This window comes from Nycticebus coucang, chromosome 3, assembly GCF_027406575.1.
Source record: "Nycticebus coucang isolate mNycCou1 chromosome 3, mNycCou1.pri, whole genome shotgun sequence".
In the NCBI taxonomy this organism is placed as follows: domain Eukaryota; kingdom Metazoa; phylum Chordata; class Mammalia; order Primates; family Lorisidae; genus Nycticebus; species Nycticebus coucang.
The window spans coordinates 99,853,540-99,871,934 of record NC_069782.1 but is presented as its reverse complement, the minus strand read 5'-3'; the positions used below and the strand labels follow the sequence as shown (position 1 = coordinate 99,871,934).

General features: G+C 40.2%; 1 protein-coding gene across 1 annotated transcript in view; it reads right to left on the bottom strand.

Annotated features, from left to right (window-relative positions):
• DNAJC12 (DnaJ heat shock protein family (Hsp40) member C12) overlaps nucleotides 1-18,395 on the bottom strand; it is a 52,153-nt gene that overhangs the window by 16,883 nt on the left and 16,875 nt on the right. Inside the window, exon 3 of the mRNA XM_053585915.1 lies at nucleotides 9,912-10,051. Within this exon, the coding sequence (XP_053441890.1) occupies nucleotides 9,912-10,051 (140 nt within the window). The remainder of the gene's footprint in view (nucleotides 1-9,911; nucleotides 10,052-18,395) is intronic.

The following is an 18,395-nucleotide window of genomic DNA, read 5'->3' as shown; positions in this document are numbered from 1 at the left end:
TTTTGATTTGCATTTCTCTAATATATAGAGATGATGAACATTTTTTCATGTGTTTGTTAGCCATTCGTCTGTCGTCTTTAGAGAAAGTTCTATTCATGTCTCTTGCCCATTGATATAAGGGATTGTTGGCTTTTTTCATGTGGATTAATTTGAGTTCTCTATAGATCCTAGTTATCAAGCTTTTGTCTGATTGAAAATATGCAAATATCCTTTCCCATTGTGTAAGTTGTCTCTTTGCTTTGGTTATTGTCTCCTTAGCTGTACAGAAGCTTTTCAGTTTAATGAAGTCCCATTTGTTTATTTTTGTTGTTGTTGCAATTGCCATGGCAGTCTTCTTCATGAAGTCTTTCCCCAGGCCAATATCTTCCAGTGTTTTTCCTATGCTTTCTTGGAGGGTTTTTATTGTTTCATGCCTTAAGTTTAAGTCCTTTATCCATCTTGAATCAATTTTTGTGAGTGGGGAAAGGTGTGGGTCCAGTTTCAGTCTTTTACATGTAGACATCCAGTTCTCCCAACACCATTTATTGAATAGGGAGTCTTTCCCCCAGGGTATGTTCTTGTTTGGTTTATCAAAGATTAGGTGGTTGTAAGATGTTAGTTTCATTTCTTGGTTTTCCATTCGATTCCAAGTGTCTATGTCTCTGTTTTTGTGCCAGTACCATGCTGTCTTGAGCACTATGGCTTTGTAGTACAGACTAAAATCTGGTATGCTGATGCCCCCAGCTTTATTTTTATTACAGAGAACTGCCTTAGCTATACGGGGTTTTTTCCAGTTCCATACAAAACGCAGAATCATTTTTTCCAAATCTTGAAAGTATGATGTTGGTATTTTGATAGGAATGGCATTGAATAGGTAGATTGCTTTGGGAAGTATGGACATTTTAACAATGTTGATTCTTCCCATCCATGAGCATGGTATGTTCTTCCATTTGTTAATATCCTCTGCTATTTCCTTTCTGAGGATTTCATAGTTTTCCTTATACAGGTCCTTCACCTCCTTCGTTAGGTATATTCCTAGGTATTTGATTTTCTTTGAGACTATGGTGAAGGGAGTTGTGTCCTTAATTAGCTTCTCATCTTGACTGTTATTGGTGTACACAAAGGCTACTGACTTGTGGACATTGATTTTATATCCTGAAACATTACTGTATTTTTTGATGACTTCTAGGAGTCTTGTGGTTGAGTCTTTGGGGTTCTCTAAGTATAAGATCATGTCGTCAGCAAAGAGGGAGAGTTTGACCTCCTCTGCTCCCATTTGGATTCCCTTTATTTCCTTGTCTTGCCTAATTGTATTGGCTAGAACTTCCAGCACTATGTTGAATAGTAAAGGTGACAGAGGACAACCTTGTCTGGTTCCAGTTGTAAGAGGAAAAGCTTTCAGTTTTACTCCATTCAGTAAAATATTGGCTGTGGGTTGGTCATAGATAGCTTCAATCAGTTTTAGAAATGTGCCACCTATGCCTATACTCTTCAGAGTTCTAATTAGAAAAGGATGCTGGATTTTATCAAATGCTTTTTCTGCATCTATTGAGAGGATCATGTGATCTTTATTTTTGCCTCTGTTAATATGGTGGATAACGTTTATAGACTTGCGTATGTTAAACCAGCCTTGCATCCCTGGGATGAAGCCTACTTGATCATGATGAATGACTTTTTTGATGATAAGCTGTAATCTATTGGCTAGGATTTTGTTGAGAATTTTTGCGTCTATAATGTAGGGCTATAATTTAAGAGATGTGAATCACTTTATAGACTAATTCTAATTGTCCCTAAAAATTTGCTCATAAGGTAATTTCTATATTCTAATATTCATGTCATAGAAAAGTGTTCCAATAAAAAGAATTTGGGTAAGGGTGGTGCCTGTGACTCAAAGGAGTAGCGCACCAGCCCCATATGCCAGAGATGGTGGGTTCAAACCCAGCCCTGGACAAAAACTGCAAAAAAAAAAAAAAAAAAAAAAATGGGGGTAATAAATTATGCTTAAGCATGTAGAAACCTTTTAAATTACATTTTCCCTATAATCAATGAAGGTCAATGTTAGGGACAGGCAGGGTGTCTCATGCCTATAATCCTAGGACTCTGGGAGGCTAAGACAAGAGGATTTCTCGAGGCCAGCAGTTCAATACCAGCCTAGAGAACATAGAAAGACTCTAGCTCTACAAATAAACTTAAAAATTAGCTGGGCATGGTGTCACACACCTGTAGTTCCAGCCACTTGGGAGGTTGGGGCAAGACGAACACTTGACCCCAGGAGTGCAAAGTTACAGAGAGCTATGATGATGCCACTGCACTCCACCCTGGATGACAGAGAAAAGACCCCGTCTCTAGAAAAATTAAAGGTCAATGTTGAACAAAATAAATATATAGCAGTAACTACAGTTATTTTGATATTAAGGCTTTTTAATGGCATGAAGAAACACGATGGTTTTAAAAGTCTAAAAATTCTTTCACCAAAATGTATAATATGAATAATTTACAACTTTTTTGTTTGTTTGTTTTTGTAGAGACAGAATCTCACTTTATCACCCATGGTACGGTGCCCTGGTGTCACGGCTCACAGCAACCTCCAAGTCCTGGGCTTAGGCGATTATCTTGCCTCAGCCTCCAGAGTAGTTGTGACTACTATGCCCGCCACAACGCCCAGCTATTTTTTTTTTTGCAGTTCGGCCGGCGCCGGGTTTGAACCTGCCACCCTTGGTATATGGGGCTGGCACCCTACTCACTGAGACACAGGTGCCACCCAATTCACAACTTTTTTAAACTAATCAGATCTCCTGGCTTTTTAATGACAATTATAAGCCTTGAAAAGAGAATAAGCTGTGTGGGAGGAACATAGGCTGATCTCTTCACTGGCCCGCCAATTGGGGGTAAAGCATGCAGGTGGGCCATCCTTGTGGCTCCTCCCAGATCACCAAAGAATCTCATCAGACCACATAAGAATAGAGGAGCCTGGAGACAGTCCAGTCAGGGGATGTCAACATGACCATCCCTGCATGGAGGGTCAGCAGAACAGACAGGTTAAGACCTGTGTACTCCTGGTCAGCAGTTTAGATTAGAGAAGTTAAGATATCTTCCCTGCTGGGACAAAAGCTGCATTTCTCCTCCCCTTTTCTAAATATACGTTATCAGAAAATTTCAGACATTCCATTGTCCTATGTCCCTGATTACCCTACCTTCCTGAGAGCCAAGGATTCTCTCTGATCCTATTTTTAAGCACAATAAAAGACCCCTGCACTGCCTTAATCTGCCATGCAGTGTGAGCCAGTGAATGCCTCTCCAGTCCTCTCAGACTTTATGCATTAAGTTGGTGTGAAGTCTTTAAGAGCTGTCTCCCTTGTCAGCCCCCAGCCCGGGTCAGCTGATATGAACTAAAAAGATGGAGGAGAAGGGCGGAGACAAGATGGCTGACTGAAGCCAGCTTTCCACAGAGGCTCCCATCCAGAAGAAGAGTTAAAGGACAGAAATTTAGCAAGTAATCTGGTGGATTAGAGCTGTGCCAAGAGAGAAGGTTTAAAACACACATCAGCCTGGCTGAGGTGAGCTGTGATCCCAAGGATACAAACAAAAGGTACAAAATCCATCACGAATTGGACAGGTGTCCCCTCCCCCATGAGAACGGCTCAGAGTACCCCATAAACAAAGAGCAGAGTTCAAAAGTCCTCCCATTATACTCCACGGGAGAAACCCTCTAAAAATTGGATGTACTTCCCCTACTAGGGTGACATGGCACTCTCCTGCCAAGCATAAAACTGTGTAAAACTGTATATATTCTCTACCTGCAATTCTGAGCTCCCAGCACTCCCCTCCACTCACTCTCTGATGTCTGGAGGCCTGTCCCCCCGAAGTCCAGATTCTTGGGTGATTTCTCAAGGGGTGTGGACAGGGCCTGGACTGCAGCTGGTCAATGCTGATTCTGTGGCGCAGGAGTGAGGAGAGGACGGTTGGCTAAGAGGGAACCACGCCAAAGCTGCGGTGCCCTGAGGCGCAGAGCAGCAATCATTTTTGGCAACAATACAGCTCACCCCTGGATATTCTGGAGTCACACCCCCTGGCTCTCTGGGCAACCAGAGGAGGCCGGGCATCTTCTCAGGTGGCAACCACTGGCGGAACAGATCGAGACAGAAACACAATTCCCGTGAGTAAAGGGTTTGCTTGAGGTGGTACCAGCCTGGGTGGAGCATGGAGACTAGAAAACGCATGCACAGAGCCAGCCGACTCCCAGGGCGGGGCTGACACAAAGGACCATTTTACTGAGCCTAAGATGCATCCAGCCCCCAGGGGATCATCAGCCTAGACAAAGGAGGGCAGGAGGCTAGAACTGACAGCTAACTGTGCTGCGAATACAAACTACCAGGCAGCAGCAAAGATAGGGCCTGAGGCACAGGTTCTATGAATTCAACACAGCTTCTCTTCTGTAGGGGAATTTAGCCAGGACAGAAACAAATTCCACAAAGTTGTTCTGTTCTGTCAGTAACATCAATCAGGGGCAGGGCTGGAACTCAGTGAACAGCCCAGCCTCCATCAAGCACCTGAGGTTGTCAGGCCTCACCTCCCCCTGCCGGATAGTGGCAGAGAGCAGCGGCCTGGCTGAGGAGACATAGATTTCCTTGTGATTCAGGCAGGTGCAAACCCCTGGAGTATCTGCTCATTGGAGGCAACTGGGTCACAGCCCTGTGGGGTTATCAGTGACTGGGTGTGACAGAGGTGAAGGCAGGGAAGGAGGCATCAACCTTCCCAGACTAATCTATTTGCTGGGTGGGTCCTCCTGACTTCACGGAGCACCGGAGCAAGTCATATTTGAGTTGTCAGCAGACCCCTGCGATCTAGTTGCCAGAGACCTTTTTAAACTCTCCCATCTAAGACAGGTGCTGACTGAGACAACTGATTTTGGACCTTTTGAACTGAGCCAATCGCCCGAGAACTATCCAAGTGGTGTCCTGGGTGTGTGGTTGTAGGAAGGTTTGATTTTCCTTTTCTAATTGTTGCATGTGAGGGGTGGGGTGACTTAATTGCTGGTATTTCTCCACAGCTGAGACTTCAACCCAGAGTAACTATTTCACTAGGGTCAGACAGAGACCAGCTGAAAACAAGACAGAGCCACTTAGCCCCACCACACCAAGCAGGTCCCCAGTTTCTAAGGCCGTAGCACACTACGGGTTCTCAGCAAAGCTCCAGGGGAAAAGGTACAAACACCAGTCCCAGCTTTTGGGCAAAAGGCTGCTTAATCACTACTCCTGGAGTAATTAATCACTACTTCTGGATATTCTCAGACCTATCCTCCATAATGACCAGCCCAATCCTCTACCACAAAAGTAAACTCACTCAGAAACTTTTGATCAAACTCCAATTCACAGTGGTGAAAGGATTAAAAATGTTCACTAGACTTTCGAAAAACTCAATACCCCAAATTTTACCAGACTTATCAATATTCTCCATTAATGTGAATGGCTTAAACTGTCCTCTAAAGAGGCACAGGTTGGCTGACTGGATACAAAAACTAGGCCAGATATTTGCTGCATACAAGAATTGCATCTTACCTTAAAAGATAAATATAGAGTCAGGGTGAAAGGATGGTCATCCATATTTCAGACAAATGGTAACCAGAAAAAAGCAGGTGTTGCAATTCTATTTGCAGATACAATAGGCTTTAAACCAACAAAAGTAAGGAAGGATAAGAATGGTCACTTCATATTTGTTAAGGGTAATACTCCATATGATGAGATTTCAATTATTAACATTTATTCACCCACCCAGAATGCACCTCAATTTATAAGAGAAACTCTAACAGACATGAGCAACTTGATTTCCTCCAGCTCCATTATAGTCGGAGATTTTAACACTCCTTTGGCAGTGTTGCATAGATCCTCCAAGAAGAAGCTGAGCAAAGAAATTTTAGATTTAAACCCAACCATCCAACATTTGGATTTAACAGACAGCTACAGAACATTTCCCAACAAAAGTGAATACACATACTTCTTTCTCATCAGCCCACAGAACATACTCGAAAATCGATGACATCTTAGGTCATAAGTCTAACCTCAGTAAATTTAAAGGAATAGAAATTATTCCTTGCATCTTCTCGGACCACCATGGAATAAAAGTAGAACTCAGTAACAACAGGAATCTGCATACTCATATAAAAACATGGAAGTTAAATAACCTTATGCTGAATGATAGTTGGGTCATAGACAAGATTAAGAAGGAAACTGCCAAATTCTTGGAACAAAATGACAATGAAGACACAAATTGTCAGAATCTCTGGGATACCGCAAAGGCAGTCCTAAGAGGGAAATTTATAGCACTGCAAGCCTTCCTCAAGAAAACGAAAAGAGAGGAAGTTAACAACTTAATGGGACATCTCAAGCAACTGGAAAAGGAAGAACATTCCAACCCCAAACCCAGTAGAAGAAAAGAAATAACCAAAATTAGAGCAGAATTAAATGAAATTGAAAACAAAAGAATTATACAACAGATCAATAAATCAAAAAGTTGGATTTTTGAAAAGGTCAATAAAATAGATAAACCTTTGGCTAAACTAACCAGGAAAAAGAGTAAAATCTCTAATTTCATCAATCAGAAATGACAAAGACAAAATAACAACAGACTCCTCAGAAATTCAAAAAAATCCTTAATGAATATTATAAGAAACTTTATTCTCAGAAATATGAAAATCTGAAGGAAATTGACCAATACTTGGAAGCACATCACCTTCCAAGACTTAGCCAGAAACAAATGGAAATGTTGAACAGGCCTATATCAAGTTCTGAAATAGCATCAACCATACAAAATCTCCCTAAAAAGAAAAGCCCAGGACCAGATGGCTTCACATCAGAATTCTACCAAACCTTTAAAGAGGAACTTGTACCTATATTACTCAACCTGTTCCAAAGTACAGAAAAAGAAGGAATACTACCCAACACATTCTATGAAGCAAATATCACCCTGATCCCCAAACCAGGAAAAGACCCAACAAGAAAAGACAATTATAGGCCAACATCACTAATGAATATAGATGCAAAAATATTCAACAAGATCCTAACAAACAGAATCCAGCAACATGTCAAACATATTATATATCATGAACAAGTCAGTTTTTTCTCCAGGGTCTCAAGGCTGGTTCAATATACGTAAATCTATAAATATAATTCAGCACATAAACAAATTAAAAAACAAAGACCATATGATTCTCTCAATTGATGCCGAAAAAGCTTTTGATAATATCCAGCATACCTTCATGATTAGAACACTTAAGAAAATTGGTATAGAAGGGACATTTCTTAAACTAGTAGAGGCCATCTACACCAAACCCACAGCCAATATCGTATTGAATGGATAGCCCTACTATGCAATTGAAATCATTTCCACTCAGATCAGGAACCAGGCAAGGTTGTGCATTGTCTCCACTGGTCTTTAACATTGTAATGGAAGTTTTAGCCATTGCAATTAGGGAAGAAAAGGCGATCAAGGGTATCCATATAGTTCAGAAGAGATCAAACTTTCACTCTTCGCAGATGATATGATTGTATATCTGGAAAACACCAGGGATTCTACTACAAAACTCTTAGAAGTGATCAAGGAATACAGCAGTGTCTCAGGTTACAAAATCAACATTCATAAATCAGTAGCCTTTATATATACTAACAATAACCAAGCTGAAAAAACCATTAAGGACTCTATTCCATTCACAGTAGTGCCAAAGAAGATGAACTATTTGGGAGTTTATCTAACAAAGGAAAGATCTCTATATAGAGAACTATGAAATTCTAAGAAAAGAAATAGCTGAAAACATTAACAAATGGAAAAATATACCATGCTCATGGCTGGGAAGAATCAACATTGTTAAAATGTCCATACTGCCCAAAGCAATATACAATTTTAATGCAATCCCTATTAAAACTCCATTGTCATACTTTAAAGATCTTGAAAAAAATAATACTTCATTTTGTATGGAATCAGAAAAAGCCTCGAATAGCCAAGACATTACTCAGAAATAAAAACAAAGCAGGAGGAATCATGCTACCAGACCTCAGACTATACTATAAATCGATAGTGATCAAAACAGCATGGTACTGGCACAAAAACAGAGAGGTAGATGTCTGGAACAGAATAGAGAACCAAGAGATGAACACAGCTACTTACTGTTATTTGATCTTTGACAAGCCAATTAAAAACATTCAATGGGGAAAATATTCCCTATTTAACAAATGGTGCTGGGTGAATTGGCTGGCAACCTGTAGAAGACTGAAACTGGACCCACACCTTTCACCATTAACTAAAATATACTCTCACTGGATTAAACATTTAAACTTAAGACATGAAACTGTAAAAATACTAGAAGAAAGTGTAAGGAAAACTGTTGAAGAAATAGGTCTGGGCGAATATTTTATGAGGAGGACCCCCCCCAGGCAATTGAAGCAGCTTCAAAAATACACTACTGGGACCTGATCAAACTAAAAAGCTTCTGCACAACCAAGAACACAGTAAGTAAAGCAAGCAGACAGCCCTCAGAATGGGAGAAGATATCTCCAGGTTATGTCTCCGACAAAGGTTTAATAACCAGAATCCACAGAGAACTCAAACGTATAAGCAAGAAAAGAACAAGTGATCCCATCACAGGCTGGGCAAGGGACTTGAAGAGAAACTTCTCTGAAGAAGACAGGCACACAGCCTATAGACATATGAATAAATGCTCATCATCTTTAATCATCAGAGAAATGCAAATCAAAACTACTTTGAGGTATCATCTAACTCCAGTAAGATTAGCCCATATCACAAAATCCCAAGACCAGAGATGTTGGCATGGATGTGGAGAAAAGGGAACACTTCTACACTGCTGGTGGGAATGCAAATTAATACACTCCTTTTGGAAGATGTTTGGAGAACACTTAGAGATCTAAAAATAGACCTGCCATTCATTCCTACAATTCCTCTACTAGGTATATACCCCGAAGACCAAAAATCACATTATAACAAAGATATTTGTAGCAGAATGTTTATTGCAGCCCAATTCATAATTGCTAAGTCATGGAAGAAGCCCAAGTGCCCATCAATCCACGAATGGATTAATAAATTGTGGTATATGTACACCATAGAATATTATGTAGCCTTAAAGAAAGATGGAGACTTTACCTCTTTCATGTTTACATGGATGGAGCTGGAACATATTCTTCTTAGTAAAGTATCTCAAGAATGGAAGAAAAAGTATCCAATGTACTCAGCCCTACTATGCAACTAATTTATGGCTTTTATATGAAAGGTATTACCCAGTTATAACCTAAGAATATGGGGAAGGGGGAGAGGGAGGGGAGGGAGGTTTGGAGGCTGGGCATAGGGAGGGTAATTGGTGGGATTACACCTGTGGTGCATCTTACAAGGGTACATGTGAAACTTAGTAAATGTAGAATATAAATGTCTTAACACAATAACTAAGAAAATGTCAGGAAGGCTATGTTAAACAATGTGATGAAAATATGTCAAATGGTATATAAAACCAGTGTATGGTGCTCCATGATTGCATTAATGTACACGGCTATGATTTAATAAAAAATAAATAAATAAAAAGATGGAGGAGATACATTTGCTATGGTTCAGACTTTAGCAGTATTTGAGTAACTTAAGAAACAATTTATTAGAACTCATAAAATAGTAAGTGATAATGGGGAATATATATGCTGCAAAAAGCAGCCAAAGAGACTAAAAAATGTAGTCACAGGTTCTCTGGCACAAATTCATGGCCTCTATTCTGGTAAAATTCCCTTCACAGTATTTTATAGATACTGAGTTATCCAGATTTACCAACTTTCTTGGTCTTCTCCTCCCTACTGCTTAGGGACTGTCTAAGCTACTACATGAGCGCAGTCCAGGGGCAGTCTGAGCTTCACAAACACACATCATTCCCAGGGAGTGCCCACCGTTTTCACCGAGTCACTCAAAGCTTCCCACTGCAGGAATGGCATCGACATCTGGCTCCTTCGCCAGTGGTCATAGCGGGCTCGACGCTCTTCATTGGTCAGAATATCCTTTGCCTTCTGCAGCGTCTGAAAAGTCTCCACTGGAAAACAAATCAAGAGATGAGCACTTCTCTCTTAGATTATTTTAAATTCCAAAGCTATCAAACAGATATCACTAGAAATCATACCTCTGTCATTTACTAGCTATGTGACCTTGGGCCAATTTACCTCATTAAGCTTTTATAAAGTGTATGTGAGATCATGGATTTACCTGTGCCTGGCACACAGTTTATCCACTCCCTTCATTTTGCTTCAGTGATGTGCCAGGTGCTATTCCAGATGCCAGTAATACAAATATGAACAACAGACATTATTAGCAGGAGAAAAAGACATTTACAAACATTAGAAAAAGATAATTCCATCCACACTAGAAAGAAAATTACCTTTTCTCGTGCTAAAAGAGAAGGTAGTGACTAGGCAAGAAGGACAGTAAAAAATGAAGACTCTAAGATGGGAAGAAGCACAGTGATTTAGAGGAAGCATCAATTGCCACGTGGCTGGAGGACTCAGGCCCTGGGAAGAACCATGAGGAATGAGGCTGTGGAATAGACTAGAGCCCAGTCATTCAAGGTCTTAGATGTTGTGCTAAGGATTCTAGCCTGCTTTTTATCATAAGAACAATGGGAGGGTTATGTATAGCAAATAGCATGGTTTGTGCTTGGCAAATGGTAGCTTTGTCACTAATCTATTTAGCCAGAGGGCTTATAATAAAAACTTTTCATGGTCCTATTGGAAACACTTCCAAAGTCTCTTCTGCCCTTCAGTGAAACTTTCTGTAGAGCAGAATACAAGATCAATATACAAAAATCAATGGTGTTTTTATGCATTAGTAATAAACAATTTGAAAATGAAATTTAGAAAACTATCCCATTTATAAGAGTATCAGAAAGAATAAAATATAGGCTGGGCATGGTAGCTCATACCTGTAATCCTAGCACTCTGGGAGGCCAAGGCAGGTGAATGGTCTGAACTCAGGAGTTCAAGACCAGCTTAAGCAAAACCAAGACCCCATCTCTACCAAAAATAGAAAATCTAGCCAGGTGTGATGGCACACACCTGTAATCCCAGCTACTCAGAAGGCTGAAGCAAGGGGATTGCCTGAGCCCAAGAGTTCAAAGTTGCTGTTAGCTATGATACCACAGCACTCTACCCAGGGCACCGAGTGAGACTCTGTCAAAAAAAGAAAGAAAAGGAAGGAAGGAAGGACAAAAATTTTTTAACCAAAAAGTGCTCTGCACAAATTAAAAATTATACAATATTGTTGAAAGAAAATAAAGATTTAAATAAATAGACACTCCATGTCCATAGATTTCAAAATTTCACATTGCTAAAATACTAATAGTCCTCAAAAGTGTATCCCAGTTGCCTTTTTTCCAGAAATTGACAAGCTAGTCTTAAAATACAATTGCAAATGCAAGGGACCCAGAAATGGTGGGGGGGGGGAGGGAATACCCTCTTGAAAAAATAATAACAAAGGAGGACTCACACTTCTAAATTTCAAAACTTACTGTAAAGCTACAGTAATGAAAGCAGTGAATACTAACTTAAGGATAGACATGCAGATAAATGAAATAGAATTGAGAATACAGGAATAAAGCTTCACATTTGCAGTTAACTGATATTTGACAAGAGTGTCAAGATAATTCAGTTGAGAAAGAGTAGTCTTTCCAACAACTGTTGCTGAGGTGCTGAGAATGCATTTGGATCCCTACCTCAAACCATAGACAAATATTAGCTCAGAAATGGATCATATATCCAAATGTAAGAGTTAAAACTATAAATCCCTGAGAAAAAAACATGAAGTAAATTTTCATTACTTCAGATTAGGCTCCTTAGAATGGCTTCTCAGATATGACATCAAAAGCACAAGAAAGAAAAGAAAAATAGATTAATTGGACTATATCAAAATTAAAACGTTTGTGTTTCAAAGAATACTATCAAGATGAAAACCAAGAAATGAAACTAACATCTTACAACCACCTAATCTTCGATAAACCAAACAAGAACATACCTTGGGGGAAAGACTCCCTATTCAATAAATGGTGTTGGGAGAACTGGATGTCTACATGTAAAAGACTGAAACTGGACCCACACCTTTCCCCACTCACAAAAATTGATTCAAGATGGATAAAGGACTTAAATTTAAGGCATGAAACAATAAAAATCCTTAAAGAAAGCATAGGAAAAACACTGGAAGATATTGGCCTGGGGAAAGTCTTCATGAAGAAGACTGCCAATGGCAATTGCAACAACAACAAAAATAAACAAATGGGACTTCATTAAACTGAAAAGCTTCTGTACAGCTAAGGAGACAATAACCAAAGCAAAGAGACAACCTACACAATGGGAAAGGATATTTGCATATTTTCAATCAGACAAAAGCTTGATAACTAGGATCTATAGAGAACTCAAATTAATCCACATGAAAAAAGCCAACAATCCCATATATCAATGGGCAAGAGACCTGAATAGAACTTTCTCTAAAGATGACAGATGAATGGCTAACAAACACATGAAAAAATGTTCATCATCTCTATATATTAGAGAAATGCAAATCAAAACAACCCTGAGATATCATCTAACCCCAGTAAGAATGGCCCACATCACAAAAATCTCAAAACTGCAGATGCTGGCGTGGATGTGGAGAGAAGGGAACACTTTTACACTGCTGGTGGGACTGCAAACTAGTACAACTTTTCTGGAAGGAAGTATGGAGAAACCTCAAAGCACTCAACGCTAGACCTCCCATTTGATCCTGCAATCCCATTACTGGGCATCTACCCAGAAGGAAAAAAATCCTTTTATCATAAGGACAGTTGTACTAGACTGTTTATTGCAGCTCAATTTACAATCGCCAAAATGTGGAAACAGCCTCAATGCCCCCCAACCCAGGAATGGATTAACAAGCTGTGGTATATGTATACTATTCAGCCATTAAAAAAAATGGAGACTTTACATCCTTCGTATTAACCTGGATGGACGTGGAAGACATTATTCTTAGTAAAGCATCACAAGAATGGAGAAGCATGAATCCTATGTACTCAATTTTGATATGAGGACAATTAATGACAATTAAGGTTATGCGGGGGGGAAGCAGAAAGAGGGACGGAGGGAGGGGGGTGGGGCCTTGGTGTGTGTCACATTTTATGGGGGCAAGACATGATTGCAAGAGGGACCATACCTAACAATTGCAATCAGTGTAACCTGGCTTATTGTACCCTCAACGAATCCCCAACAATAAAAAAAAAAAAAAATTAATAGCAGATTAGAAAAAAAAAAAAAGAATACTATCAAGAAAGTGAAGACAGGGGGCGGCGCCTGTGGCTCAGTCGGTAAGGCGCCGGCCCCATATACCGAGGGTGGCGGGTTCAAACCCAGCCCCGGCTGAACTGCAAACCAAAAAAAAAAAAAAATAGCTGGGCGTTGTGGCGGGCGCCTGTAGTGTGGCGGGAGGCTGAGGCAAGAGAATCGCTTCAGCCCAGGAGTTGGAGGTTGCTGTGAGCTGTGTGATGCCATGGCACCCTACTGAGGGCGATAAAGTGAGACTCTGTCTCTACAAAAAAAAAAAAAGAAAGTGAAGACAACACATGGAATGGGAAAAATATTTGCAAACCATAGATATCACAGGGTACGTACATCTAAAATTTATAAAGAACTCTTACAATTCAATAAGAAAAAGAAAATACAATCACAAAATGGGCAAAGGATTTGAATGGACATTTCTCTAAAGAAGATACACAATAGACAATAAGCAAATGAAAAGATACTCAACATCATTTAGTCCTCTGGGAAATACAAATCAAAATCGTAGCAAGATAGCACTTCACACCCAATAGGATAGCTAAAATTATAAATACTCTGTTTCCCCGAAAATAAGACAGTGTCTTATTTTAAGGTGTGCTCCCAAAGATGCGCTAGGTCTTATTTTCAGGGGACGTCTTATCTTTCCTATAAGTAGGTCTTATTTTCGAAGGATGTCTTATTTTCAAAGGATGTCTTATTTTCAGGAAAACAGTTTGTAGTGTGGCGCCTGTGGCTCAGTAGGTAGGGCACCGACCACATACACCGAGGGTGGTGGGTTCAAACCCAGCCCTGGCCAGCTAAAACAACAATGACAACTGCAACAACAACAACAACAACAACTAAAATAGTCAGGTGTTGTGGTGGGCACCTGTAAGTCCCAGCTACTCGGGGGGGTGAGGTAAGAGAATCACTTAAGCCCAAGTTTGAGGGTGCTGTGAGCTGTGATGCCACCGCACTTTCCCAAGGGTGATAAAGTGAGAGTCTGTCTCAAAAAAATAATAATAAAAATAAAATTATAAATAGATACTAACAAGTGTTGGCTAAAATGTGGAGAAACTGGAACCCTCACATATGACAAGTGGGAATGTAAAAACGTAATCACTTTGAAAAATAGTTTGGCATTTCCTTAAAACATTAAACAGAGTTACCATATGACCCAACTATTTCAATCCTGAATATATACCCATGAGAAGTGAAAGCATATGTCCACATAAAAACCTATAGCATTATTCATTAGCCAAAAAGTACAAACAACACAAATGTCCATCAGTTGTGAATGAATAAACAAAATGTGGCATATCCAAATAAAGGAATTATCATTCAGCCATAAAAAGGAATGAAATAGTGACATCTTACATGAGCCTTGAAAACATTATGCTAAGTGAAAGAAGCCAGTCACAAAAGGCTACATATTGCATTATTTAATTTATATTAAATATCCAGAATAGACAAATCTTTAGTGACAGAAAGCAAATTAGTTGTTGCCAGGGACTGGGTAGGCAGGAATGGGAAGCGACTGCTAATGAGTATGAGGTTTCTTCTTGTGGTGTTGAAATGTTATGAAATTAGATAGTAGTGATGATTGCACAACACTGTGAATATACAAAAAACCACTGAAGTTATACTTTAACAGGTAAACTTTGCAGTATGTGAATTATATCTGAATAAGCTGTTGTTTAAAAACACTATGCATAGAGGTGATGAAAGCTTTGTATCATGATTACAATGGTAATTAACCAATCTATAGATGTTAAAATTCACAGAACTATGTACCAAATAAGTTAGTTTTACTGTATGATAATTTTATTTTATTTATTTATTTATTTATTTGAGACAGAGTCTCACTCTGACACCTTAGATAGAGTACTGTGGCATCATAGCTCACAGCAACCTCAAACTCTTAGGCTCAACCGATCCTCTAGCCTCAATCTCCAAGTATCTGGGACTACAGGAGACCTCTACAACACCTGGCCAGTTTAGGCTGATCTGGATGTCCTCAGCTAAGGTGATCCACTTGCCTTAGCCTCCCAGAGTGCTAAGATTATAGGCGTGAGCCACCACGCCCACCCTATGATACTTTTAGAAATAAGGTTATTCTAAAACTGTATTGAAAAACACATAAAAGATAACTTGTGAAAGGCCAGAGATAAAATTATAAATAGAAAACACTATCATAACAATAGCTATTAGTTATAAGCACAGATCACATTTCTCTTTTACAAAAAGTTTACGGAGTGGTTATTATTATTATTACCCCTATTTTATAGAATCTAAGGCTAGAGAGTTAATGTAACTTGCCCAAGGTCCCAAAGCTTCAAATGATGAAGCCATGATTTAAACGCGAGCCTGCCAGGCTCCCACCCTGCACTCTCCAGGCTGCACTTGACCACCTTATCTTCCCCTTTCATTTCCCTGTAATGCACATTGTCCCCCAATCCCGACTTCTTCCTCCATCATTCATCAATCCAGGTCTTGCCCTTGAGGTGTTCTTCGTGGGGGATCGGGATAAACTTCATTAGCTTTCAATACAACTGACTCTTCTCTTTCTCCCAGACCATTAGTAAATCCTGTTGGCTCTACTTTCAAAAGTTACCCAAGATCTGAGCTTTTGTCACCATCTTCGCTGCCATCATTCTGGTCCAAGTTGCCATCTCCTTTCAGCTAATTATAGTAACTCCTTCACTTACCTCCCTGGCCTTGCCTTAGTCTATTTTCTATTTAACAAAAAGATCTTTTTAAAAATAAGTCATATGGCCAGGTGCGGTGTCTCAAGCCTGTAATCCTAGCACTCTGGGAGGCCAAGGAGGTGGAATGCCTGAGCTCACTGAGTTCGAGACCAGCCTGAGCAAAAGCAACACCCCATCTCTACTAAAAATAGAAAAATTGAGGCAAGAGGATCGCTTGAGCCCAAGAGTTGGAGGTTGTTGTGAGCTATTATGACATAGCACTCTACCTAGAGCAACAGCTTGAAACTGTCTCAAGAAAAAAAAAAAAAGTCATACTGGCCAGGTTTTGTGGCTCAAGTCTGTAATCCTAGCATGGAAGGCCAAGGCAGAAGGATCACTTCACCTCAGGAGTTCGAAACCAGTCTGAGCCAAGCAAGATCCCATCTCTACGAAAAATAGAAAAATTACCCAAGTGTTATGCCATGTGCCCATAGTTCCAGCTATTCAGGTGGCTGAGGCAGGAGGACTGCTTGAGCCCAAGAGTTTGAGGTTGCTGTGAGTTAGGCTGAGGCCATGACTTTCTAGCCTAAGCGACAGTGTAAGACTCTGTCTCAAAAAAAAAAGTCAGGCACAGTGGCTCACGCCTGTAATCCTAGCACTCAGGGAGGCCAAAGCGAAAGGACTGCTTGAGCACAGGAGTTTGAGACCAGCCTGAGGAAGAGCAAGACCCTGTCTCTACTAAAAGTAGAAATACTAGCCAGGCATTGAGGCACCTATCATCCCAGCTACTCAGGAGACTGAAGCAAGAGAATCATAAGAGGGCTCAGGAGTTTGAGGTTTCTGTGAGCTATGACGCCACAGCACTCTACACAGGACAACAGTGGGAAACTCTGTTTCAAAAAAAAAAAGAAAGAAAAGTCATATGATATTACTTCTTTGCTTAAAACTTCCAGTAACTTCCCATTTCTCTTAGAATAAAATCCAAAATTCTCACCATGGTTACTTGGGCTGATCTCTACCCCTTTCTTCCTTCACCGATCTCATTTCTTTTCTACTTTTCCCCCATCTCCCCTTGCTCTAGCCACAGTGGTTGCTTCTTGGCACACCAAGCACACTCTAGCCTCAGGGCCCTGGCACTCGTCCCTGCCAAGAACACTTTTATCCCAGGCATCACATGGCTCGCTTCCTTCAGATCCCAGCTCAGAAGCTACCTTATTGGTGGGGCCTACTCCCATTTACCCACTCCTTTATCTCCTTGCCCTATTTGCTTTTCTTCACAGTATTTATTCCTTGACATTATAGAGTTATTTGTTTATGATTTCTCGCCTCTACCAGAATATAAACCTTGCACGGGCAGAGCTTATCTGATGTGTTCTTTGCTACATCCCTTGACTAGAGCAGTATAGTAGGTGTTCAAAAAGCATTCGCTGGGCCATGCATGGGGGCTCATGCCTGTAATCCTAGCCCTCTGGGAGGTTAAGGCAGCTGGATCCCTTGATCTCAGGAATTAAAGGCCAGCCTGAGCAAAAATGAGACCTCATCTCTACTAAAAAATAGAAAAACTAAGCAGGCATTATGGTGAGCACCTATAGTCCCAGCTTCTTGGGAGGCTGAGGCAAGAGGATCACTTAAGTCCAAGAGTTAGAGGCTGCTGTGAGCTATGATACCACAGCACTCCACCCAGGGTGACAGAGTGAGACTCTATCTCAAAAAAAAAAAAAAAAAGGATTCACTGAATGAATGAATGAATGAATGCTTCCCATTTTAAGTGAATATAAATATATTCTTATAGTGCTATTCCCTGAGCTCCAAGCACCAAAGAAATGACACATAACATCAAAACACTCCATGAATTGGGAATATTTTAATAGTAACATTGGGAAATACAATTGAAAGTGCTCTGATAATGCTTAAAGATACTTCATGACAAGTAACCGGGATCCTCTGAAACAGAAAGAGCTAAGGCATATGTATAGTCGGTACTTACAGAACCTCCATACCAATTATGAAAATTCTGAAATACTTCCAGACTCTAGTTGGTCAATAGCTAGTGTTCCTGAGTGCCTTTCCCCCAAACATCACTGTTTCAAGTGTTCCCCTCGCATCCAGGGATACTGCCTGATGCAGCAGGGACATCCAGGACCCTGGTCAAAAGCTGGACAATACAGGTACCTTGTAAGCCATTAACTATTTTGGTATCACCCCTGGAGGTGGTAGCAGTTATTAGATTAAAGGGAAGACCCTAAAGATGGGGATATTGAAAGTTACAGGAAAACAAACAAAACCATCTTGCCACAGCAGTTTGATACAGTGAGCAATGCTTCCTGTTGCTAACGGCAACGTAAGTGTCCCATGTATACATAAGACATCACTTTTTCCAATGAGAGTAAAAAGGTTATTAAATTATCATCAAGGA